We start from the raw sequence: 27,165 nt of genomic DNA, 5'->3' as shown, positions 1-27,165 counted from the left end.
TCTCATTGCTGTTCTCTGTTTAGTAGCCAATTTTTTTTTTTTTAGATTTTTACGATCCCGTGGACGTAGGAGTTAGTCTGTGGCCTTCTGAGTGTTACTGCATGCCTCCGCCCTGGAGGAAAAAATGAAAATATTAAATATCTGCTGCTCTTTCACACCCAGGGCGGGCACTGCGCTTACTCGGAATAAAAGTTTATTATCTCTGTGTTTTACAAGATGCTAGTCACGTGCCGCGTTTTTCAGGCGGGGAAGACAAGGAAGAAGAGCGACTAAGCATCGGCGTAGCGCGTGCTTCGTTCTCCGCGCGCGTTCAGGCGTCACCAGAAGAAGAACAGGCTTTCGCAGGAACGGCTGCAGTTCATCGGCGCGGTAAGCATCTTGAGCTTGCAACAATGCTCCTCGATTCGCGTTTTTTTTTCAGCGGCGCTCTCGAAGACTGCCATTTTTGCTTTCTGCTTCGACGATCGCGAAACATCGCAGTGCGTTCAAAAATTAACGCCTGGCAGGGAAAAAGCGAACTGCTTGAAAAAAAAAAACAGTTCTCTTTCATGTCCGATAGCGCAGTGTGTCCTTGAGCGGCGCGGAAGGTCTCGAAAGCGGCGTTTCAAACCATCGATAGCGAGATAACGATGCCCAATGGGCGCGGTACGGAAAGGGTCAAGGGGACGCCCCCCCCCCCCCCCCTCCACTACACTCTCTGACTTCCAACTAAAGTTTATTCTGTACTGGCTATTTTTATTTTTCAACTTTTTGTCAGATTGTACCTTGAGCCGTTGCGCAATAAGCTATATATATTCTTCAAATCGTAGGCACGAATAATTTCAACTTCACAGTTTTTCAAAGTTTTCGAATACTTCAAGTCCCCAACAGGGAGCGAACAACAATTAGAGTAATAGTGCGATACATTTCAAACCATAAAGGTTCCCTAGTGGAGCTCGCTACGTCCCTCAGGGAGTAAAGCTTTCCGGCTAAACCAGTCATTGCATTATCTAAGGAGTCGCCGAGTGTGCGATTATTAAGCTGTTCATCCTTTTCTATTGCGCCGTTTATTTGTGCTTTCAATAAAGAACGCTTCATAACTTTGCAATATGATGATGGAAACTTGTTCGCATTTAGAATATACTGTAGGGTGAGAAGATCCTTTTATGGAAATGGCGAAAACGGCTGTTCATTATTTATAAAGTGTTCGAAATGTATTCGAAAATTATTCGATTCGATTCGCCTCTGGCACTATTCGTTAAGTATTGGATTCGGCAGTGAAGATTACTATTCGCATGCATCCCTATAGTGCAGAGTGTGCTATATGGAGACACCCGCATGTAACGTGCAGTGACTTGATGGTTCCATCAGCACTTCGTGAGTTTAGGCGCAGTTCATGCATTAGTTGTTTCCCATCGACAAAAAAGAATGTAAAGAAAATTCCAGCAGGAACTCCTCTTGGAGCTGTGTAAGTATGCGTAAGCATTGTGCCACTTGCTCATCTCCACGCAGCCCGGTGTCATTATCAATGTTATGAAACTTGATCCGACCAGTATAACCGACAGCGCTGCGGCGACACGAAATAGCGCAAAGTGAATTGATTACGCAAGCAAACTACTGCAGGTGGCGGCGCCACGTGCGCTATTGACGTTGCAATAATTATGGGCCGTTATCGCTAGTTTGCGCATTATCTATCCGCGGCGAACCACTCTGGACCGTGATCAATCGTACTCGGCCGCGCGGACGCAACCTTAAAAGCGATCTGCGATGGGGAGTGAGTGTGCCTACTGCTGATAGCTTCGTGTGCGCTGTGTGCTCGCCGATTCGTTGGCGTTGAAACGAGAGGCGCCAGGAAGGTCAATTCGCTCGCTGCTGCGGGCCCTATCTTGAAAGCAATCGTTTTAACGTGACTGACGGATGGTCGGGTTCCCTCGTTGAGTAGGCATAGAAAGGATTACGCATTTAAAACGCCAGTTTCTCCGAAAGGCATCGTTTGCTTACGAAACATCACGATGAGGCTGACGGTGGGAATGTGCGTTGAGTCTCTAACTGCTATCGCAAAAATTGGAGGACGCTTAAGCTTCGCCTTTAAGAGGAAGCTTTAGCTCGAGTGCTCCTATCTAAATACATGTAAAAGGAGAATTCGTTTTTCTCGGCAACCACTGCACCAAATTTGACGAGGTTTGTTGCATTTAAAAGACAAACTTAAAATCTAGTGACTGTTGGTTTTGAATTTTTGAGTTAGATCGTCAATTTTTTATTAAGAATTGGCAAAAATCGAAAATTTTCAAAAAACGAAACTATCAAGTTTACAACTCCGTAACTTAACCACTAAAAATGATAATACAATTCTGGGAATTGCACATAATAGTACATCTAAAGCGGACAAAATTGATATGTTACACATGAATATAAAAAAATTTAATCACAGAGAAATACAACTTTTGCAAAACCGTTGTAACCAACGTAACAAATTCACGTAAGATGTAAAATGACATATTGAATTTGTCCGCTTTGAATGATCTAATGGATGCCGTTTGCAGAACCGCGATATCGGTTCTTGATGCAGAGCTATGAATTTATAAACTTCGTGCTTCTATTTTTTTCAAACGGTCAAATATTTGAAAATCGTTTTAAGAAAATTCAAGCCCTAAATAGAAATTCCGCTTCCAACAGTCACTAGAATTTAACTTTCTCTTTCAAATGCGACAAATTTCATCAAAATCGGTCCAGGGGTTATCTCATAAAAACGTTTTTGCGTTTTACATGTATTTGAATAGGCCGCGTCGGAGTTGGGCCCGAGCTAAAGCTTCCTCTTAAGAGGAAGCTTTAGCTCGGGCCCAACTCCGACGCGGCCTATTCAAATACATGTAAAACGCAAAAACGTTTTTATGAGAGAACCTCTGGACAGATTTTGATGAAATTTGTTGCATTTGAAAGAGAAAGTTAAATTCTAGTGACTGTTGGAAGCGGAATTTCGATTTAGGGCTTGAATTTTTTAAAAACGATTTTCAAATATTTGACCGTTTGAAAAAAATAGAAGCACCAAGTTTACAAATTCATAGCTCTGCATCAAGAACTGATATCGCGGTTCTGTAAACGGCATCCATTAGATCATTCAAAGCGGACAAATTCAATATGTCATTTTACATCTTACGTGAATTTGTTACGTTGGTTACAACGGTTTTGCAAAAGTTGTATTTCACTAGGATTAATTCTTTTTATATTCATGTGTAACATATCAATTTTGTACGCTTTAAATGTACTATTAGATGCAGTTCACAGAATTGTATTATCATTTTTAGTGGTTAAGTTACGGAGTCGTAAACTTGATAGTTTCGTTTTCTGAAAATTTTCGATTTTTGCCAATTTTTAATAAAAAATTAACGATTTAACTCATAAATTCGAAACCAACAGTCACTAGATTTTAAGTTTGTCTTTTAAATGCAACAAACCTCGTCGAATTTGGTGCAGTGGTTGCCGAGAAAAACGAATTCTCCTTTTACATGTATTTAGATAGGAGCACTCGAGCTAAAGCTTCCTCTTAAGAGTGAAACGCGAAAACTTTCCCGTCGACCCGCCAAGGGGTGTAAGACAATGGGCTACGGCGCAGCGATCACTTACGAGGCGCCTCGCATCGGACGCGGTGAGCGTCGAGCAACGCAGCGTTCGGCGCGGAAACGAAACGTGCGCCTGAGCAAGCGGAACGAACGAAAGAACTCGGTGTCTCGGAGGGGGAAACGATGCACGCCAGCCAAACGTCGTGATCGGCACGGGCAGAGAGATAGACAGATAGTGATCTAAAGAAAGGAAGGACGCTTGATTCTGCAACCCGTGAGGGAGCAAGGCGAAGCGTCGTCAGGACAGAGGGAGTCCGGGCCGCGACACGCCTCGCACCGGTCCCCGCACAGCCCCAATGCGCGCGTGGCGCGCCACCTGTCGGGGCAGCGCCGTACATTGAGAGGAGGGGTCTTATGTGCTTGCCGCAAGATGGCTCTGCGTGTGCGGAAAGCGCAGAAGAAATGTAGCGGAAACGCACTTCGCTACGCGTGTAACTGCGACTTCTGTAAGTCACATGTTCATAATTACTGATATACACCGAAGTATAACTCTCTACGGCTCGTTTATAAGGCAATACCGCATTCACTAGAGGCAATTTTGTACCGCTTTGAAGCATCGAACTCGTGGCTGAGTGGTTGTCTCCGTCTCACACTCCGGAGACCCTGGTTCGATTCCCACCCAGCCCATCTTGCAAGTTGTATTTTATTCATAAAGTGCCTGGCGGGGTTTATCGCTCACGGCCAACGCCGCCGACGCCGGCACCGACGCCGACGACACCGGCTTTTCTGCGACACGAGCTCCTTAACGCTGTCCCGTTAATAATAATGCAGACCGCACGCACTGTGCGAGACGGTCTTAAGCAAATGTGTGGGTGAAGCGACAAGGTGAAACAGCGTGTTCTGGTAAAAGACGCGCAGTGTACTTTGGTTGACGAAGGCGATCCGCAGCATCTAAGCCTTCAGATTCAACTCAGCTCTCGCGCCAAAGTACGTGGGTCTTAAAGAGCAAGTTGGTATTGAAAGGACTGAAATACTCTTGCGATTGACGCTAAACGGTCTTCCCATCAAAGAATCGGATGAGTAGAGAAATGAATTCAGTTTGTAAAAAATAAATTATGGGGTTTTATGTGCAAGAACCACTGCCTGTTTATGAGGCACGCCGTAGTGGAGGACTCCGGAAATTTTGACCACCTGGGGTTCTTTAACGTGCACCTAAATCTGAGTACACGGGTGTTTTCGCCCCCGTCGAAATGCGGCCGCCGTGGCCGGTATTCGATCCCGCGACCTCGTGCTCAGCAGCCCAACACCATAGCCACTGAGCAACCACGGCGGGTAAATTCGGTTTATAAAGAAAGGAATGGCGCGTTTGTAGGCACCTATTTATATCAGCGAGGATGTTTAGGTAGCGCTTGTTGCTTCACTGCGTAAATCCGCAACGAACGAAGCCAGTCGCCGGCACATCTGTAGGGGCAGTACAGATTGCTTTGCGTATACGCCGACTCGATAATAATTGTGTGCTGTCCTGCGTCGAGCAATTCGACAAGAAAACCGCCGCCACGATCAACAAATTCGGTGGCGTTCGCTAAGAAAGCCCCGCTTTAAGAAACAGTCGCAGTTCCGCCGAAACGGCGTAGCAACCATTGCGATAACAAATTAGTGGATAGCTGTGCGAAGTAAGAATAGTAGTTTTATCGGCCGTATAAACTTGCAAACATTCGCTTACTTTATAAATCAACAATGATGGAATATGTAGGCGTGACTCAGCGAGGACGTAGAAAGAAACAGACACACGGAGGCAGCGCTGTCTTTGTCTTTCTCCTTCTTTCTACGACCTTGTTCAGTCGCGCTTACAATTCTATCACGGATTCAAACCGACTAGCCAAACAACGTGTTTTACCTAAATTAGCCAGTACGGTGTCACGCGCGCACAGGAAAACACGAACACACATCGCTCGATGACAGCGGAAACTGTCTGTGAAAACTCTGGAGTTAGGAGTTGCGGCAGCAGCCGGGAGTCAATTGACCTTCGTGCACGTGTCGCTTCACCGCGTACGAAACGTCGAATGCACAGCGCCTACGAAGCTACTGGCATAAAGTGCACTCTGCAACCATCGCAGATCGCTTCGAAAATGAGGTCCACGTGGCCGCTCACTTTAGCCACGTCGCAGACCGCTTTCGAGACACACGAACGCCGGCAACCCGTCCCTACGGTGTCCCCCAAAGCGTCTACTACGGCGTCCGCGATTCGCGTCGCCAACACCGTAGTAGACGCTGTGGTTGTCTCCACTCTGTACGGAGCGGCGGGTGAGGAGGACATCGATGCACCGTAGCAGCCGCCGGAGAAGAACGTCCCTCCTCCATGGCCTGACCCCCCTGCCTCGCACGCTACAGGAGAGGGCACGCATCCGGGCCGCGTTCCTCGCTCACGCACGCGAGGTTGAACCGCGTTCACCTGCTCACCCTCACACGCTTTCGCTCATGCGGAACCTCACGGCGACGGCAACGGCAGAAATGCGCCTGGAGGGTCCATATAATTACTATCGCAATAAAAAAAGTTAGCCCGAAAGCGCTTGCCCCAATGTAAAGACATGGCAACTTCACGACTTGCCTTTGCAGATAAACTCGTAGAGTCGTCGGAGGTGCATGGATCAAACACTACCACCACCGGGCCTTCCGCAGTCCATATCACCGCCGGAACTCGACGTAAATCAACCACAGCCAGATGGACAACAGCCGCAGCCAGCTGAAGAGGTCCAGGTGCAGCCGGGTGAACAGGCGCCACCGCAGCCAGGCGAACAGCCGCAGCAGCTGAGAGAGGAGCTCGTGCCGGACGGCTGCCACAGCTGGAAGGTGGCGGTCGGAGCGGCGTGGAACGTCTTCTGCTGTTCCCTGCTGCGTCGCGCCATGCCGGTGATGTTCCTCGCTGTGGGCGACGCGTACGCCATCACCTCCAAAGGCGCAGTCGCCTGGATGAACGCCTTCATCTACAGCCTGGCATACACGCTGTGTAAGCTCTGATCACTTAGCGTTGATCGATGTCGTACAATCATGCGGCGCCATCGGTCTAGTGGAAATCGAGAGGCTTTCCCGTCTCGGTGTCGTCCCTCCGGGCGTAACGATATTACCAAGTAAATGTTGGGGCCAGGAGCGTCGATAGAAACTAGTGATCTGAATAACGACGAAATCTCGCTTATACTTCCGTCCTCACTGTGAGTTCTTTACGCGCTGTTACTCGACGCTCATGAATAACCAACTAGCCTGAATTCCAGATCATCTGAGACGAGACAAAGCGATGGTTGGCTGCATCATTTGTTTCTTGCTACTGCTATGAAAATAAAAGTAACAGAGCTGTACGTTGATACCCTAACTTCGATAACATCTTTAGCGCCAGCGGACAAGGACAAAAGGGAGACGCCCGCTGCGATTGCACCCTTCTTGCAAGAAATACTCCGTACTCCATACTCCCTAATGCGAAATTTGAGCACAGCTCTCTGTGCTTTCATTTCGCGGCATGTTGGCTGGCGCGGACAATCTGTCTCGTGCGGCACGTTGCAAACGGAGCGACGGTTGGCGCGACTGCCTCGCTAATCTGGAGATCGCGAGAGGCAGCGCGTGTGTGACGCGTGGGTACGATTCACAGCAGCTGCCGTCAACAGACTTCCCAGACAACGCGCGCTTCTCTGACGCCATCTAGTAGGCATCGTCACCGCACTACACTTCTCACCCTTTCGCCACACCCTCCTACTCCGCTTTCCTCATCGCGTCTTTCATCCCCCGCTGCGCTTTGGTTTCGCTCTTTCATCTTTAGCTCTTCTCGTTCGCTCGGTTACGCCGACGTTCGCCGTAGGAACGGTTACCTGAGAGCTACGCTCTAAAACTAAAGAGTTCTGAACACTGACGACCTGTTTTTGGCGAAAGGTCAACGACAGTTGTAGTTTTCTTGAAATAAAGTACTGACAAGGTTTTCTGCGTTTCCTTTTGATATCTAGGACTTGTATTGCGCCTTGCCTCATCATAAAATAGTAATTTGCGTGGTAGAGGGAATTGTAATTTAGGTGCAGTTGACTTTCAGAAAACATCTGAGTTATCCTTCCAGGCCTTTTAGCTTTGCTTCGCCTTTATCTTAACCCGGCATATGCAGAATGGAATGATGCTGCGTTTATTCAGAAGCATGGTGTCTACATGGCTTGTATTTGGCGCCTGTACTTAGCCCGTCATAACAGAAGCTTGCCAGGTGCATTGATTTATTTCAGCCTTTTTAAAGTGTTCAGATACGTCGATGAACATTTAGTTCTTTTTAATCTGGAAGCAACTTTTACAGTGGATAAATTTTAAAATTTTCGCGGAAGCCCTCAATCCAAGCCCGCCAAAGGAGCACTGCGGTTTTTGGTTATCCAGCTTGAGTTATCGGACCATCGGGCCAGCACACCTGTTGGATATATAAACTTACAGCTCATAAGCCATTTCTACCGCACAACTCCGCTTATCCAAACTTGTTAAAAGGAGCATGGCTAACCTATGCCTTGGAAATGCTTTAGAAAATTCGTGCCATCACAGTATTTGCACAAGCTTGAAGAATCAATTGGAACGGTTGCCTACAGCAGGGTTTCCGAAGTCTTTGCATGTTTCTGTAGCAGAGGGTTGGCTGGAGCAATCTCGTGCAGAAAATAGCACTCGGGATACAGAAAATGAACAGACGCAATACAAATGAAAGGTAACAGGTGTACCTTATCTTCACAGGATGGCACGCTGTCTTGCTTAGCAGAGTGTGTCGGTTGACAAACCAGTGGCGAAAATGTGCGGTTGGGTGTCCCAAGATACATCGAAATCCTATAGTGTATTGCGAAGGAGAAGTGGTGTGCGAGTTGCCGCTGTCCTGTGGTGTTGAGTACATACAAGGCAGACAGGAAGGTGTCTTAACAATCGCCCAAGAGAGCGTAGTTCAAATGTAAAAACAAAAAAATTCACCGACGATTACGACACTTCCTGATGCGAATTTTAAGCGCAGCTGTTTAGGTGTTTTGACTTCGCAATATATCGTGGCAAGGAAATTGATTCTGAAATTCAGTGTCCTCTCGGCGTAGGCGCTGAGCCTCGGCTCGAGCAGCTCGTTTAGCAGCAGCGGCGGCTACGAAGCATTTCCACCAGCTGCGTCGCTGATTGTTCAGAAAGAAAGCGTTAACACGGGAACGCCTGGCTCCTGCGGAGTGGATTCTCTTGCGGCGGCGACACAGGCGACGTTAAGCATGCGCAGTGGGTCCGAAGCCCACGCCATCGTTTCGTTTCCATATATGGTAACGGTGGGCGCGCTCGCCGCACGATTGGTCGCCGCCGTGGAGCACGCGCGTCTCGTGTGGCACTCCACTTTCCTCCTCACCGGGGCCTTTCATCGTACTCTCCTGCTTTTTCTTACCTCCTCATGCTTCCGCTGCACCCTCCTCCTACGCTTTTTCCTCGCGATTGCTTCGCTCTCGCCGTCTTTCATCTCCCACTACCCTCTGCGTTTACTCTTTCATCGTTGTGCACGTTCGCTCGGTTACGCCGAAAGACACCAACGCTCAACGCTGAAACGGCCGGCTAAGAGCTCCGCCCTAAAATTACCGAGAAGTTCATCTGTCTGCTCAATTTCCTGAATGCGGCTGCGCTCCTTTGTTTGGTGATTGTGGGGTTTTGGCCAGGCACAGATATTAGGATGTGAGCGAAATTACAGGGACATGCAGGCGACCAATGCAGGCGAAAGCTGTGTAAGCACCCGTCTACCGACCTCTTAGATGGAGAAACGGTCCTTTTGGAAAGCTCAGTTCTTCATATCTTATATGTAGTAATGTTATACTTCCAGCTCAACCAGGGTGAATCACGTTCATTTGAGCAAAATAGCTTGTAGTTGGTGGCCGCCGTGCCTATAGTCCATGTCTCACCCCCATACATTCGCAGCGCCCGTTGTGACCGTTCAGTGCCGGACCATGCCGCTGAAGGTTCTGTCCATCGGAGGCGCCCTGTTGGTCGGCGTGGGCCAAATAGTGTGCTTCGCCCTCGGCAGCCTTGCCCTTCTGGTGCCGGTGATAGGACTCTGCTGCGGTACGTCTCGGCAGGCTTTGTACATCGCGGCAACGGTTTTCAGGATCGAGCGCGCTGAACGAAACTGGTTGCGAGCCGGTTTTGAAAAGAATACTTTGTGGATAGTATTTCGTGGGCAAAGAGTATCCCGCGAAGCTCATCTGGCTAGAAGCCTCTCTGCAGACATGCTTGTAGCGAGCCGCAAACCGCTTGCAAAATTCCACAAAGGTGGTCGAAGCACTATGCTAAATCTATCCTAATGCCTCCCGTTCAGTCGCAAATTGTGATACGCCTAGGGCCACGCTAAATAATGGCCTTAAATTCAGGGGTAAACTGTTCACACTTAAGTGTTTATATACAGAGGTGTACGGTGCGTTTAGCGTCCTCAGAAGCAGCACAGTGGGTTAATTATGACTGACACCGTAGAGGAGGGTTTCGGGTTAAATTTGACTTCCTGAGTTTTTTTTTAATCGTGCCCCCCCAATTCGCCGTACACGAACGTTGTGGGATCGAGCCCGCGACCTTGTGCACAGCAGCGCAGCGCTCCTTAGCCATGCACGGAGCTACTATACCACGGAGGGTGACAGATTGATATTGTTAAATATACAGGGTAAATATTTTTAAGTTCCACGGAAGTTTTTTTTTTAATTGGCCTGTTGCAGATGGGCATAATTCTTTCCTTGAGCTGGATTATTCGAAGAGGCGGGCATTACTAGCACGCGCAATTGAAACACATATTCAACTAATTAATAAAATTCACCAATTGACTTAATTAAACACGTAGCACACACAGTTAAAACTCAATCTAACGAAACCCGATATTACGAAGTTCATCTAACGAAGAAGCTTACATTCCCCGGCAGGTACGCATAGGGTTCAATGTGACCATCAACCGGAATTAACGAAACAAGCTTGGTCGAACTCGATTTAACGAAGTTTTTCCTGAAAGTAGTGAGAGCGGCATTCCGGGCAAGTTGGTGATCCATTACTTAATTGATATTGCGCAACAAAAAACGACACGGACGTGAAAAAAGAGGAGTGAAAAAAGTGGCGTTTTTTTTTCCTAATTTTGACACAAGCGGGGTCTTCTGCGAGCGTGTGCTCTAAATCTATCACGTTAAAACCTCTAGGCGCCATATTCACATCCCTAGCTTTATTTTGACGAGGCTGCCCGCCGCGCCCATGCACGAAACAGCCGACTTAACATTGCTTCGGTAGGGGCAGTGGTGGTTGCTTTCGTTATTTCATGGTTAATGCGACAGATTGCTGGGTTAGTGGCAAACACAATGCCGCGGTAGCCTTTGCGTGTCGCTAGGTTACAATTTTAATTTCGAAGGAACGAAGAATTTGTCCTTTCTCGATTTTACAAACTTCCCGATATAGCGAAATAATTCGAGGGTGGTCATCACTTCGTTAAATCGATTTCAACTGCAGTGCAATGCGATATCTAGCCGGCGAGTTTCCACGATGACACCAGTTTCGACATTATATTTGCCCACAATGGTGGGACGAAGTACGTGGGCGTTCCAGTTGCTCTTGTGCTTCAATGCATAACATAGCGTTTTGTTAAAAAGCAAATCGAACAAAAGTCAATTTTACGTGTTCAATCGCTTCATCTGACCATATTATATCTATATCACAAGGATAAAAAAAAATTGCGAGGAAATCGCTCAAGCATCATCGCATCTGCTGCTTCAAGTAATTTCGATCGCCATATTCTTAAGCATCCCGAATTTAAACGGATCAGTTTCAGTTTCAGTTTATTACTCTTTAGAAACACTAAATGGGTAAAAGACAATATATACAGACGAGGATCCCAAAGTTACAGACTGCAACCAGATCCTCGGTTAATAATAAGTTAATTTAAAGTTAATTTAAATTTACGATTGGTTTCCACATCGAACTCGTTGAATGTGCTTCGTGACCGGCTGCGGCGATCAGAGGGGCACTTGACGGAATCGGAATTCTATCCGTATGCGTGCCCGTTTGCACGGTCGCACACGACGTGTGTGCCTTGTTCATGTCGTCGCAGGCCTTGGCGCCGCCGTGTCGATGGTGGTCAACGAGACGGTCATTCACCTCCACTTCGAGGCGGAGCGTCGCAAGGCCCTGTCCATCTACCGGGCGGCCTTCTCGCTGTCGGCCATCGCGTACCCCTTGGTGCTCGGGCTGCTCGTGAGCGAGTACGGACTGGACGGCGCGTTGCTCGTTACCGGCGCCATATCGCTCAACGCCCTGGCCGGCTCCCTCCTCATGGCCAGGTACGGTCGCCTCGCGGTGTGCCTCCGCCGCTGATGCTCGCGCGTACCAGTCGGCTATATAGGTTCACGGAGGAAGAAGTGTGGTTGCAAAAAAAAAAGTGTGCGATGAAGTCAAGTGGCATTTGAATGCTTCGCAGTTTTCTTCGTTTACGGGGTTGCGCTAGCATTAGCTACGGCTACTATAAGACCGCTGGTTACTCTCTCACTCTCCCTCTCTCTCTGGCGTCACCTTTTTCGGCGCGGCGTGAAGCGCGGAGGCATGTTGGGATGCGAGGGAAAAGCGGCAGGTTAGAGGGGAGGAGTTGACCTGTACGTTGGAGGCGCCGGTCACAGGAGGCTTCGCGGTGAGCGATGTCAGGACCTTCTCCGATTTTCTCCCCCTATTTTGACGTCTATCCTTCACGCTATGTATATATAGAGTACTTGACAGCATATTTTATCCGACGTTTACTGATAGCTGTACGTTGATACCGTCATCCTTTTTAGGACGGCACTGTACCCGGTGACATTTTAATGCGTAAACCTTCTTTGGCGAGTACCCCAGCAAAATCTGCATGTCACGCTAAAAGTGTGATGCCTTGTAGCTGCACAAAAGTGCGTAATTTTCGAAGCAATTAAGTCAATATAATAGTGTTAATGTAGATGATCGGTAGCTTTATAAGCGATAAGGAGCAATTGAAAAACAAATATTGATCCGAGAGAAAACCCTTCTTGTCAGGCCGCTTTGAAAGGTTACTTTTCCGCATTAAGTGTATGTGCGCAAAGAAGCCCGCTGTGGGGGAGCTCAGTATAAAAATAACTTATTGGCATATGTGATAATAGTTCAATATTAATAATAAATAAATCGTGGCGCTTCAAAAATGATGACGTCACCATCACCGCGTCAAGGTCGTAAAAAAGGAAGAAAAATAAAGAAAGAGGAGAGACCAGTTGTGGCTAAGGTGATTATGGGGGCGTTTCGGCTCAGTTGATACGATCGCTTTTAAGGGGCGATGCACGCATCTGGGAACTCATCTCTACACCGTTAAGTACACGAACCTAATTTCTTTGGCGCCGGGTAAAGACGAGTGGACATGCATTAGCTAGGAAAGCAAGGAAGCAAAATCGAAGTAACAGTTGAGCCAAACATTGCTTACGCATTAATTAGGGAATTTTTTTATAAAATCCTACAGCATTCTTTTATGGTAAAAAGTTAGTCTCTTGCGTTTTCCGCTACGTTACTTTCGCTAAATTTTAATCACAAGGTCACAAGTTATCGACCCTATCGTTCAATATAACACTTGGCACAGTTATATGGTGGTTCTTCAAGAAAAAAATATCGATGTTGTCTTCGACTGTGGGTATAGTCACGAGACAAACTATCTGCTTCCGAGGTAGACGACGATCACCCGAGGTGGACGACGATGGTATGAGCCGCCCCTTGGATGGTGTCACAGAAGCTATTTTCTTAAAGCTTTCTAAATTAATGTGAATGCTTTTATACGTTGTCACATTCCAAATAAAAGTGAACCTAATGTCGCCTCAACGTGTGTTTCTACTTTATGTGCGAAACCAACCTTCCAACCGTCTCTCAATTTTCGAACGAAACTTAAGTTGGGTCTGGGTGGTACGTAGTATTTTCAGGTGCAAAATTCAGCGCGAACACCAAGGACCGACCACAGCGTCATATATGGATACTATGACATTCTAAGCGCAACGTGCTCCATGGTTTATGCCCCGTTATAACGTGACTATTTTAGGCTTGTAGCGCAGCTCGGAAAGAGTAGCAAAGGAAGGAGGTGGGGGTAATTAAAGGGAACGGAAAACAGAGTGATTACCCTTTGATTACCCCTACCTCCTTCCTTTTGTGCTCTTTCTGAGCTGCCGCTACAAGCCTAAAACAGTCATGACATACCAACTCGCCCAAACGTCCACGCTTTTGACCGTTATAGTTTGCTACTCACGAATTATCTTTATCAGAAGCAAAAAAAAAAAAAATGTTCTATAGCTGCCGAAGTCGAGGCTCCTGTCCCACGAAAAATCATAACAAAGACGCTTCTGATAATTGCGATGCATGCGCTGGGCTACCACTTATCTTCGGGCGACATTGAAGTGCGCTCAGTGCTACCAGATCAGAAGTAAGGAACTAAAGACTGAAGGAACACTACTACAATAAATAAAAAAAGAAAACTAACATCTCGCTACCTATCTTTTTATTGCAAACAATGCGGTCGCATTTCTGAATTTGCAAACGCTAAAGTTATTCCCCGAAATAGGTTTACAGACTTGCGGATTGTCGTCTCCAAACCATACAGTCACCTACCTTTTTTTTTTTGTGTGTGGATTGCTGACAAGAGCGCTGTGTTATGCAGGTAAATGCGTTACCTGAAAGTACTAGGTGTGCTGCGTTAAGGGTGTACTGATGTGATATTTTCGACCATTTTTTTTTTGCGTTGAATGAAGATCCTAGACAGCTAAACCTTAGAAAAGATGGTGAGAAGGCTGAGAGCGCCGTAAATAACTTATTATACAAACTTTCCTACAGCCAGTTTTGGTTTCGTTTCCAAAGAAGATACTGTATCGTGACGTCACGACACAGCATGTGGTCACGTGCGAGCAGCGCAAGATAGACCCCAACTGAAGGGTGAACATTTTTTTTTAGAGTGTGGTGCTTTATCAAAGCGGCGAGATTAACCGGGAAGAGAAATCGCACGGGCACAGCAGCTTAAAAAGGACGGCGATAGCTGTTTTGGTAATTACCATTCCGGGGGGCTCTCCGATAAAGAAGTGATTTTCTTTAAGAGGCAGTGTACAGCTGACGAGAAATAAACGGGGTTTACCTCACTCATTATTCGAAAGTGTTTTACGCTTGTTAATAGCATCAAAACGCGTACCCAGAAAAAAGAAACAGAAGGAACAGGGGACGGAACAACGAACAGAAGAAAAGGGAACAGGCTCAGGGAACACGGAAGCAGTTGCAGGCTCATTGGTATGTTCACAGCGCGTAGTACACAGAAAAACAGCAAAAAAAAAAAAAAAAAAACGGGGACAACGAAACTCACCATCTCTGTCCGTCTACGGTTTCAGGCTCACGGGAAGTGAACGAGGTTACAAACACTGAATAAACAATGTTTTACTTTTTGTCCTTTAGTTTTAACCAACTATAAAAACAAGCGATTCCTTTCTGGCCTGATCCGCTTATGTGATCGCCCGATGCAAACAGGCTTGGCTACACCGCCAGCACGCCCACCATAAACACCACCGAGATGAGCATCATTGTTGAGAGCCTTTAAAGAGTACCGACATGATATTTTCGTCTGGTCATATTTTATGGTAAATGAAGGTCCATAGTCGCTAAAGGAATATTCGTAAACGTCAGCGCATGCTGAAAAAAAAATGAGTACTGGTTTCTACGAGCCAGCTTTGGTTTCGCTATCCAATAGGTCGATAGGTCATGACTGCAGCGTTCAAGAAACGTTCTATAACACTACAGCCATGACCTTGTGATACACTGGCTAGGTCCGTTCCTGATATCGCTGCGGCTGCTGCACTTTAGCGCAGCCAAAGGAAAAGCACGCATCGCTATCGTTCATTGTTTTGTGAACAATGCCGTTGTGACTAACCTTATCGCTTCGCGACGTCAGCAGACTTTTATCTGTGTCGTGGCGTCACGATATTATCAGTGACACCAGGTCGGGTATTTTGAGACCAACGTACAAGTTCAAGTAACATGATGTTCCTTACTTTGTCATCATCCAAACGAGACAAAGGACGACAAAAAGAAATAGAAAATAAGGAAAAAGGGGGGACGCCATAACCACGATTTTATTATGAGGCACGCTGTATAGTGGGGGACTCCGGAATAACTTTGACCGCCTATGGTTTTGTATCGCGGACCAAATGCACGTTACACGGCGACTTCCAAAGTTGGAAGTCAGCACTTGTTTTCGTCCCACTTTTTTTTTTTTTGCCGTTCCTTGTCTCGTTTCGCACTGTTTAACAAGACGGAACACCGACTATAGCCCGGTCACATACCTTACTTAAGTTTAACTGTCAAATTAAAGTATCTTATAAGCATCCCAGCCTTCGCACTTGCAAAGTGTCATCCTTTTACCGTGACAAGCGTGTGGCAAAGTTTCTGCAACTTCAATAGTATGTGTCAGTACTTCGTTATTCACTGAACGCTTGCTAAGGCCTTCCGCAAATCAATCAATCAATCAATCAATCAATCAATCAATCAATCAATCAATCAATCAATCAATCAATCAATCAATCAATCAATCGTTTATTAATCTAAGAAGATCAAAAGTGTGTGACGGGGAAAAGCAGCTTCACTGCAGCTCGGCTGAGCGCGGTCCCCTGTGTTACAATTCGGCAGTGAGCATCACTGGCACATGCGCAGTTAAGGTAACGTGACAGAAATTTAGGAACTGCACGAGAAATACTTTCTTTTTATCACTTTCTTCTTTCCTCACTGTTCTCTTGCGCCGCCCTCCACAGGCCTCCGTGGATGTCTCCGAGCGACCCCGTGCCATCGATACACCGGCCAGAGAACGCGGATGCCCAGCCAGCGGCCGAATTAGAGCTGGGCACCAAGGCAGACGCCTCCGAGAAGCCGGATGCATCCAAGGTGCTTTTCATTGCACGCGAAGCGCGCTCGACCCTTTCCGATGCTGACCTCGGGCGCGACGGCACTGGCTCGGGCCATGTGACGGCGAGCCTACGCTCTGAGTGTTGTAGGTCGCGTGATCTGATGCCGTGGAGAGCGTGACGGCGAGTCCGAAGGCTGGCGCCTCGATGCGGTGCTCCTCTTCCCACGCGCCGTGCTGGAGGTCACGTGATCTGCTGAGTTTGAGGCGTGCGGCCCGCTCCATTTGCTAAGGGGAAGTGGTGCAGGAGGGAACGTTCGATTTGGCAGATGCGCGAGCACTTCCCGTTGCCGGCGCTCCTCACCACGCAAGATTTTCAAGGGACTTGACGCAAGCTTTTGTGTCCACGCATGAGTGAATGAAATGAATGAAAACTTTATTGCTAATAAATAGGAGCCGCTAGGTTAGGGAGCCCTCAGTCTGGGGTGCTCGTGGTCATTGAGTGAACTTTGTTCACGTGCGTTTTTGCGTGCGTGTCGTATACTACGCATGTTTAATTATCAAGCGAGTGTTCATTGTTATTTACAATGCCTATAAATGTACGAACCTTAGTCCTTATAATATTCTAATACCTTGCTATCGCTGTCAGTTTCACCCCATGTACCTGGCTCTGTTAGGTGGCGACGCGAATCTGTGAGAGGCTGTCTTTATCAACTCACGGCTGGTCTAAGCGAGAACAATGAACGAAGAGGACAGAAAGAAAGGCACGATCAGATGCTCTCCAGCTACGGTTTATTGCGGAGCATGCAAGGGGGGGGGTCATGCAGTTTTAGCGGCCTTCGCAACATAAAAATCAGAGTGAGAACACTTACATGCATAATGGGGTAAAAATTGTCAAAAATATATGGTACTTGACGTGCGAAAACCAGGATATGATATTGAAGCACGCCGCAGGGAAGGGCGGTGGGGAGCCTACGGATTGATTTTAAACACCTGCATTTTTACAGCGAAGCTGTCTATGGCTGGGATCCCGGGATTTCTTCGTGGCGCAACGTCGTCAGAAAACAATGGTGGTACGATGCCGGTGGCAGTACAGGGCGGAGCAATGGCTCATACCCTTGTAAGGCACAGGCTATGACCAGTGCGCAGAATCATCAGGACAGAGCAATGGCTCATACCCTCGTAAGGCACAGGCTACGAGCAGTGCTCAGACCCATCAGTGGTTCATACCCGCATTAACAAGCAAAAATGTAATGGCTCTTATCCCCTTAACGCAGACTACCAGTACTAAGCAAAGTGAAGCGAACGGTGCACACATTCTTTGGAATCACGCATATAACATTAAGAAACAGCATAAGTTTTCATGAAGAACAATCTAAAGAAAGATGCAAACCACATAAGAACAATTAAGGCACTCCTGATAACAATGCGAAGCACGTAGCGCTCCCCGCATGTGTTTGCCGGTGAAGATTAATGTTGTGGAAGCTGCCGCGGCGACGGCAGCTTGCGACGTGGGGAGTGACGTCATTATATCCTTTCGTTTATATAAAATAACCAGCCTAGCAACTGATTTCAGTGTAGTTGCACCACCGTTATGGGCAGCGGTGTGGCGTCAAAATTGTCATTATTGTCATAACTACCATTACTCTAAAATAGTACTACGTACCATTACTCCAAAGCCACAAAGCATTTCATATCCCCCCCTCCCTCTCGGCAGTTGTAATGATGGTTTTCAACAGGTTCGCTGGACATCCACTTTCACAGGGCCGGGATGGCGAGTCAATTCTTTTTCAACGTGCACGCAACTCTAAGTAAACGGGCGTTTTTGCATTTCGTTCTTGTTGAAATGCCACAGCTGCAGCCAACGACCTATATGTCATAGTCAATATACGAGCTACCGTGGCGGCGTGGTAAAATCAATAATTGGGCAATGCGTAACCTTGTCGGGAAGTAAACTAATATTCAGTTCAATTCTATAAGGACGGAGGACAGACTGGAGAAATGAGTTTCTTGACATTGCCTCCAAAATACCGCGCATAGTGTGATTATGTCTATACGGGGGCAAAACAGCAGCTCTGAGAGATCGTTCTTACGCTGTTTTAGGCGCCCTGCTTTTACATCGATGTAAAAACAGAAAGAAAGGTCGCTTCCAATGGCCTCGCTCAACAGGCAAGAACAACGCAGCGTAGTTTTAACCAACGTCTGGTTTTGGCTATCGCCAGGCAAACATAGCTAAGTGCAATGGCAATATATAGAACCTTTGGCTACATAGAAATTAGAAAAACAAAATTAGTATGCAGATCCAACCCACATGTTCGAATCTGAGAAGCGAGGCTTTCGCGAAGCGCTGGAATAAATGGCCCTGCAGTTGGTCACACTGTGCACAGCGTTTCCACCATATAGCAATTACCTGCCTGCCATTGAAGACAGCAAGGTGCGCCGACCCCCGCCACGTGACTCACGTGACTACGTATTATACTGTCACAGGGATTGGCCCCGCTTTGTTGTGACACTGTATCCAGGGTGTATCCGCCGACTAGAGCGGACGGATCCTCGAGACAGTGCAACAGCAAACCGCACTTTTCACCACGTAAAGACCGAACAAGCAGACGTGCTAAACCACAAAGCCTAGTAAAGTAGGCCTATAAAAAGGTTTGCTTTATTAAAGGAATTGTGCTTTTGACCACGTATACTTGATTCGATCAGATATTTTACGTATCATTTGCTTTATCACTGAGTAATTCTGTAGGAAACAGAGCCAGCAGCCAGGATACCTGTAAGGGTAGTAAAGGTGGTGGTGCTGTCTTGCATATGAGCCTTTCGGCCGGACACGGGGTGCTCAATGAAAGCGTTGCTTTAATACATGCTGAACCGGGACGACGGTAATCTTGCTGCGTGCCTGCACATGGGACCCGAGTATAATAGTGAAACAAACTGCAGAAGGTTTAGCTCCGGGCCGAGTCTAATTTCCCTGTTTGAATACATGTTTCAATCAATCAATCAATCAATCAATCAATCAAATTAATCAAGCAGTCGCCAAATCAATCATACAGTTTTATTAAACAATTGATTATTCATAGAGTTCTATACAGACAGACAGGCTGGATGTAAAACGCAGAAATGTTTTTTTAAACAACTGTTGCACCGATTTGGATAACATTTGTTGGATTTGAGAGAGAAATATATTTAATAGTGACTCCAGCAAGCAGAATTTTTATCTAGAGCTTGCAATGTCATAATTACCCAAAGCTGGTAAGCTTAGGAAAGTCATTAAAGCACGAAGTTTACAAATCTGGAACTCTGCACCAGAAAGGGATATCACAGTTCCATAAACAGCAATTTTTATAGCTTCTAAGGCACACAAGGTTGAAGTAAGGAATTTACAGTTATAACATAAAACATAAAACGCGTAGTTTTGCAAAAGTCCCATTCCCAAACTAGTCGCATATTTCAGAGCACTGCACAATAAATCAGTTTTGTTTGTGCGCTTTAGATGTATTAGGTTAAGTTTACAGAAATGCGATATCGTTTACGTAACTGAATTATATTTGTAAACTTGATAGATAATTTTCATTTTGTAACATTAAAATATTTTTTTGTAGAATACATTGATCGCCTATATAAATGAATATATGGCTTCCTCTAGTCACTATAGATTTTAGCGTTTTCTTTTAAATGCAACGAACTTCATAAAAATTGGTGCTGTGGTTGCTGAGAAAAACGATTTTTCAGTTTGCATGTATTTAGATAAGAGTCAGGAAACGTCTAATGCTCGGACTAAATTTTTTTGGTCGTCGGTGTTTGTCTCCCTTTTTTAACCTATTTTGGTAAATGCTGCGAAACTACATGCCACTGCATGTGTGTGTTGATTGTTGGAGCTACGTTACATTACACTGCTGGCACGCAGGATTTCACGTGATCTTTGCTATCGTTAAGACTTCCCTATATGTGTCCTTGCACAGGGATATACCCCCAGTTTAGTACTTTACGTTCTTTGTTATGTAGTCAACATATTGCGCTTTCCTCGCTCCTTGCATATTGGGCACTGTATTCCCTTTACAGAATGTGAACCCTCAGCTATGTTGTCTTTAGCTGAATATGAAGTGCATCGATAAGACGCGTCAAGCCATAAGGTAGGTATTGTATTATTAGTAGGCATTGCATCATTAGCCACTGTAATATTAGAATGCATTACTGCGGAATCGATCACTCTTGGCCCGTATTGAGGAAACCGCTGGTCGATCCATATTAAACAGATGTCGGTGGGGGTCGAAGACCAGTCGAACGCGACGAATCCCGGTCTAGTTTCGGGCGGCGTCTCGGGAGCAACGTCGGTCGATCCCGGCACGATGGGTACAACCGGAGGTGATGGCATGGCGGCCACCTCGGCAGCCCAGGCTGATGGACAGCAGGCCGCCGCGGTGCTCGAAGGCCAAGTCAACGCCGATCAGCAGCCCGAGGGGGCCGCAGCGGAGCCGCCTAAGGTGGCGTCGCCTACCGGAGTCGGGGGGGTGAGCATATGGTTTCTTACGTGGCCTCCGAGAGCGGCAGGCGCGCCCCCATATCTCGGAGTGTGGAGGAATTAAAAGAAGTTGCAGTTTCGTCCGAAAGGCGAAGCATCGATAGCGATTGCAGATCAGTCGAGAGCTAGCCATGCGAAGTAGGATAGCAGATAACTCGTAAAGATATGCGCACTAACTAAATTAACAAGCGCTGTGTCACGCGTGCGTAAGAAAACACGAGCACATCTCGCTCGATGACCGCCGAAACTCGCTGTCAAAACGCTGGAGGGAGGAAGCGCGGCAGCAGCAGGGAGCGAATTGACTTTCGTGCTGCGTCTCGCATCAGCGAAAAGTCAATGAGCGCGCGCTCCGCCACTGATTACGCCCCAAACCTCTTGCCTAACAGCACGTGGTTTTCAATGAGCGTCCCGCAACCAAGGTGGTTCATAAAAAAGAACGCTACAGAAATTCCGAGAATTGCCTACCAATGCGCAGGCATTCTTTCGCTCGTCTGTTACTTTGCTTTTCCTTACGTGTATTCCCTAGCCTGTGCATGTGTACCCAGCGCTTCTTCGGTGCCAAAAAACTGAAATCCGCGTATCGAACAGTGGGAAGATGAGCTGCGAGGTAGATTAGATTATGGGGCTTTACGTGCCAAAACCACTTTCTGATTATGAGGCACGCCGTAGTGGAGGACTCCAGAAATTTTGACCACATGGGGTTCTTTAACGTGCACCTAAATCTAAGTACACGGGTGGTTTCGCATTTCGCCCCCATCTAAATGCGGCCGCCGTGGCCGGGATTCGATCCCGCGACCTCGTGCTTAGCAGCCCAACACCATAGCCACTGAGGAACCACGGCGGTTAAGTTGCCAGGAAGCTGCATGGCCCTTTCAATGCCACATTGGGCGCTATAACGTAAAGCTATTCCAACCTTTTCTATTCCATTTCTGCAATCACCCCTCCGGGATCGGTCAAAAACTTCTTTTGGATCATCCCTACTTCAACTGTCAAGCGACGTCACGAAAACCGCGATAGTTCCCCATCCGATATGGCGTGCACACGCTGCGTATGCATGATTTGACCGAACAAAAGAAAAGTAGTTAGTTCTGATTCGACGACTTTTCGCCATTAGCCCTCGGCTATTGGTGAAAAGTTTTCGGGCTGCACCCACTTCACCTGCCAGTCACGCGACGTCATAAAACCGCAAAACCTCACTGCGTCAAAGTGACGTGTACGCGTTAAAGATGCGTTAATATGCCGAACAAAACTGAAAATTTTTCTGAATAGCTGCAGGCTGCCCCGTTCCTAAAGAAATAAAAGATGGCTGCCCCCGATCGCTTAGGCACTGGAAACTCGCACCTGCCGGAGAGCATGAGTTTATTTGCGTATAATAACAATCTTTTTGCATGGTCGTGTAACATTTTCGCGCGCTCTGGGCACGTTTACGACCTCGCTCAGCAAGCTTTTCTTTGCCGAGGATCCTTTTTAGCGGCATTCTTAACCTCCCGTTGCATGCCGCCGCAATTTTCGACCACACACCACTAGATAAGCAAGGAAACGCAGACCAATCGCAGACGCCGGCACCACCTTCTTCATCCGGTTATCGATTTTCAGTGCAGTGGTTCGGCCCCATTGAATCCCTCTCCACTTGAGCGTGCTCCCCGCCTCTTTTCAGCCGACCAGATAAGACGAGCCGCTCAGGGTAGGCAATGTTATTCGTTTTTCGAGCAAACAAAAGTGACATCCTATAAACGAGGGGAGCGTTTGATTGGTCTGTTCAGACAACACTGCGGATGACCGCCCGATGCTTGCGTCGGCGGTTGCGCAAATTTGACGTTGGAACCAAATACGGTGTTACGGCGTTGGCGTCCGACGCCGGCGCCACCGTGAGCGAAAGTTCGCGTATATATTTACTTATACGCATATGTCAGGCCCTGCTGTATGGCGTGCCGTATATGTGGGTTATATTGCGACACCATTCTATCACTGTTTCTCGCACCTTGTCGTACATTTTTTGGCAAAGTTGAAATTTTGAGAATGAAAGCCCACAAACAAATGTCATGAAACAGAACACTGAAATCGCGTGCCTCTTATGTTAAGTCTTCTCAGACAGAAATATAAGTGCGGACCAATAACACAAACCTGAATATGATGTAACGTTCTTGGCGCGGCTGTGCAAGAACTCCGGGATTGGTCCACGCAGGAGGCCGCGTTTCTACCAGAAAGCTCGCCTTCGTGCTTAACGGTAAAGCAAATGGTTACAAGCTGCAGTTGCTGGGAAGCGTGAGAAGCAGTCGGGCATCTTTGAATGCTATCGCGTACCACTCTTAAAGGCGAAGCTTAGGCATCCTCCAACTTTTTCTCGCTATTTTACTGCGAAAGCAATTATACGGGCTTAAATATTATATAATTATATGGAAATTATATGGACACTCCAGGCGCATTTCTGCCGTCGCCGTCAGCGTTTCCGTGATGTTTTTATTTTCGTTTCTCTTTTTACTTTTTTGTTACGTCGTTAATGCGGTGACGACAACGTCACTTGTGCGTTTTTGACGCCATAAATTATTAATTATTATTATTATTATTATTAATATTATTATTACTATTACTATTATTCACCTATTACCACATCTACCAATCAGTTATTCTTATATTTATACCCAGCTGCCCCGCAGCAGGCTTCTTTGCATAAAAACCCATAATACGGCAAAGTAAGCTTTCAAGGCGGTCTGACGAGAACGGTTACTTCCTCTGATCAATATATATATATATATATATATATATATATATATATATATATATATATATATATATATTGTCGTGAAGCACTTTGGGCAGTAGGCGTTCGCGACTAGAGTGACAGAGCAGCGAGAGGTAATACAGCCGTTCGAGCACGGAAACAAGGTTTGTCTCTCTCGTCGTCGTCCTCTCTCTCAAAGCCACATCCCCACTGCTCCTCAGTTTACAGTACAGTTATCTCCCTCGCGGAAAAGGAAGCCGTCCCGGCGACCTACGGGCTGGACAACACAGGCGGATCACATTAGGGCTTGAGACACATGACTTGCACAATTTCACGTCCTCGACGGCGACGATCAAAGGTAGCTCGAGGGGTTCCACGATATAGTTGACTGGAGACGTTTGGTTGATCACGCGGTATGGTCCCTGGTACTTCGACGCGCGTTTTGGTGACAGTCCAGGGGTAGGGTGTGGAACCCAAAGCCACACTAGCGAGCCAAGCGCATAGGATACAGGGGCATGGGAAGTTTCCCGATGGTGCTTCTGGCGTTGCTGGTCTTCTGCTGTAAATATACGGGATAGCTTGCGACCCTCTTCTGCGTGTGCAACAGCTTCGGGTAATGTAGTGGTTTCCGTGGTGTCAGGGCGGCAAGGAAGGATAGTATCCATTGTGGAAAAAGGTTCGCGTCTGTACAGGAGAAAGAAGGGTGAAAATACCGTGATAGTTTGCATGGCGCTATTATAAGCGTACGTCAGAAATCGTAGAACATGGTCCCATTTGCTTTGGTAAGATGCAACGTACATGGCCAGCATGTCACCAAGAATGCGATCAAAGCGCTCGGTCATGCTATTTGTCTGCGGATGATATGCAGTAGTGGTGCGATTAATGATGTGGGGGGGGGGGGCATTCTTTGAGGAGAGCCTCGATGATGTCGGAGAGGAAAACGCGGCCTCTGTCACTAAGTAATTCCCTGGGAGATCCGTGGCGAAGGATGATGTGGCGCAGGAGAAACCAGGCGACGTCACGTGCAGAAGTACTGGACAAAGGGGAAGTTTCCGCATAGCGCGTAAGATGGTCGATGGCCACGATTACCCAGCGATTGCCGTCTGATGTGGTTGGCAGAGGTCCATAAATGTCGACGCTTACTCGATCAAAAGCACGTGCTGGGCAAGGCAACAGCTACAATGGGGCGGTGGCACCACGAGGTGGATCTATGCGGCGTTGGCAAACGAGGCAGGAGCGGACATAACGACGGATGAATTGATACATGCCCCGCCTGTAGTAATGAAGGCGTAAACGCGCGTATGTTTTTACGACACCTGCATGCGCGCACTGGGGGTCGTCGTGGAACGCTGCACAAATATCCGAACGCAGATGCCGAGGGATGACAAGCAACCATTTGCGGCCGTCCAGAAAATAGCTAAGACGGTACAAGAGCCCGTCGCGAATGGAAAAGTGATGTGCTTGGCGACGTACTGCGCGATTGGCAGTGGGTGTCGATGGCGTGGACAAGAAACTCAACATGGACACGATCCATGGGTCTTTCTTCTGCTCCGGAAGAATGTCCGAGGCAGCAAAGGAATTCTCAGATAATGAGGTCTTCGGAGAGCTAACCTCGTCTGTTAGTGGCGAACGAGACAAGGCATCCGCATCCGAGTGTTTTCGGCCAGAACGGTACAGCACTCGGATGTCGTACTCCTACGGTCGAAGGGCCCATCGAGCAAGACGACCGGATGGCTCTTTTAAGGACGACAGCCAGCACAGCGAGTGGTGATCAGTTATCACGTCAAATGGGTGTCCATAGAGATACGGACGGAATTTGGTTAAGGCCCAAAGTATAGCCAGACATTCCTTTTCTGTTACAGAATAGTTTGATTCGGGTTTAGTGAGTGCAGGACAGGCGAAGGCGACGACGTACTCATCGAAGCCAGCCTTTCTCTGAGCGAGAACGGCACCAAGGCCGACACCACTGGAATCCATGTGTATTTCAGTTAAAGCGCTTGGGTCGAAATGGCGCAGGACTGGAGGGGACGTCAAGAGATGGCGCAGCTTTGTGAATGCGGCATCGCAATCCGGGGACCAGGGGTGCTATGCAGGATGCGTCGAGTTTGGCGAAACTCGGGATCTTCACGAGCTCTGGCGACACCCCAAGATGAAAGCACAAATGGTACCGCGATACAGTTTATCTTTCCACAAGCCTCCAGTTTCATTGGTTTATCTAGATTCACTCTGGGTGGCTATCATTCCTTGGGCGTTGCCTTCTGGGCGGTCGACAAACTGGGGCTCACGTGATCGTACCGTCGGTGCATGGTCGTGCCTTCTTTCACTTGTTATAATAATAATATTTGCGGTTTTACGCGCCAAAACCACTTTCTGATTATGAGGCACGCCGTAGTGGAGGACTCCGGAAATTTTGACCACCCGGGGTTCTTTAACGTGCACCTAAATCTAAGCACACGGGTGTTTTCGCATTTCGCCCCCATCGAAATGCGGCCGCCGTGGCCGGGATTCGATATCGCGACCTCGTGCTCAGCAGCCCAACACCATAGCCACTGAGCAACCACGGCGGGTTTTTTTCACTTGTTTGTCGTTCAACCGAGTGCATTACATGCACAAGCGAGTTATAAAACAAATGCATTTAGTACAATAATTTTAGTTACTTTAACGTGGTTTAGAAGCATTTTAACGCTTACAAGATGCTCACTGAATGTGTAATTTACTAATTTGTAATTTAGTACGCTTCGCATTATACCACGAGGGAACGCTGTGGTGGCGTCATCACATCCATTCACCGGGCGAGCATGGTGGCTGAACATCGAAGAGGCCCAGTGTAAACAAACTCGTACAACGAGCTTGCAGTGCGCGACATAGTGATCAGGCTCGACGATGGCCACTATTTCTTGGATAGTTCTGTTCCTCCGTGAGCAATCTTTCCGTGCACCCTGTAAGATTGCCAATAGCTTCAGCGATTTTACAGATCGCAAAGCGCTCCTACTGTTCACGACGCAATGGTGAAGAAACAACCTGTCCAGTGCTGATTCTGCGAGTGCGCTGAGTTTCTCCACTCTGCGTGACTGCGAGCGTCACGAACATTACATAGTGTGAACAAAAAGGAAGACAGCCTATATAGCTACGATGCGACAAGGAGGTGGTGCCGACGATGGATCTCGCTACCAACGCAGTGAAGGAGACATCGACAAACTGCAGATAAGTAGACATCTACTGTTTCATACTTAGCATAATAACAGTGCACGGGTTAAGTCCCTTTCGTAGTAACGAACCGACTGTCCAGCAGTTTAAGAAAGGCATTGAGAACCAATGAGTGTTCGTGCTTTTACATGCATGTGGACCCGCGAAAATATGGAAAAGATGAAGGTAACCTTCACTAACTTGGTGAGATAACAGAAATTCATGAGGGACATTAAGCCCAAAGAATCTATGGAAGAGTATCTTTATCCAGGTGAAATATCAACAGCAGGTACTGATATAAGGCAGGAAA

General features: G+C 47.2%; 1 protein-coding gene across 2 annotated transcripts in view; it reads left to right on the top strand.

Moving 5' to 3' along the window:
- The first annotated feature begins 279 nt into the window (after window positions 1-279).
- LOC142559624 (uncharacterized) overlaps window positions 280-27,165 on the top strand; it is a 47,416-nt gene continuing 20,530 nt past the window's right edge. For both annotated transcript variants that reach the window (XM_075671199.1, XM_075671200.1), the window contains exons 1-6: window positions 280-369; window positions 6,156-6,546; window positions 9,474-9,617; window positions 11,629-11,857; window positions 16,337-16,466; window positions 20,682-20,936. In XM_075671199.1, the coding sequence (XP_075527314.1) occupies window positions 6,183-6,546; window positions 9,474-9,617; window positions 11,629-11,857; window positions 16,337-16,466; window positions 20,682-20,936 (1,122 nt within the window). In that variant the 5' untranslated portion in view covers window positions 280-369; window positions 6,156-6,182. The remainder of the gene's footprint in view (window positions 370-6,155; window positions 6,547-9,473; window positions 9,618-11,628; window positions 11,858-16,336; window positions 16,467-20,681; window positions 20,937-27,165) is intronic.

Source organism: Dermacentor variabilis, chromosome 10 (genome assembly GCF_050947875.1).
Source record: "Dermacentor variabilis isolate Ectoservices chromosome 10, ASM5094787v1, whole genome shotgun sequence".
Taxonomy (NCBI): domain Eukaryota; kingdom Metazoa; phylum Arthropoda; class Arachnida; order Ixodida; family Ixodidae; genus Dermacentor; species Dermacentor variabilis.
This window is presented reverse-complemented; position numbering and strand designations above follow the sequence as displayed.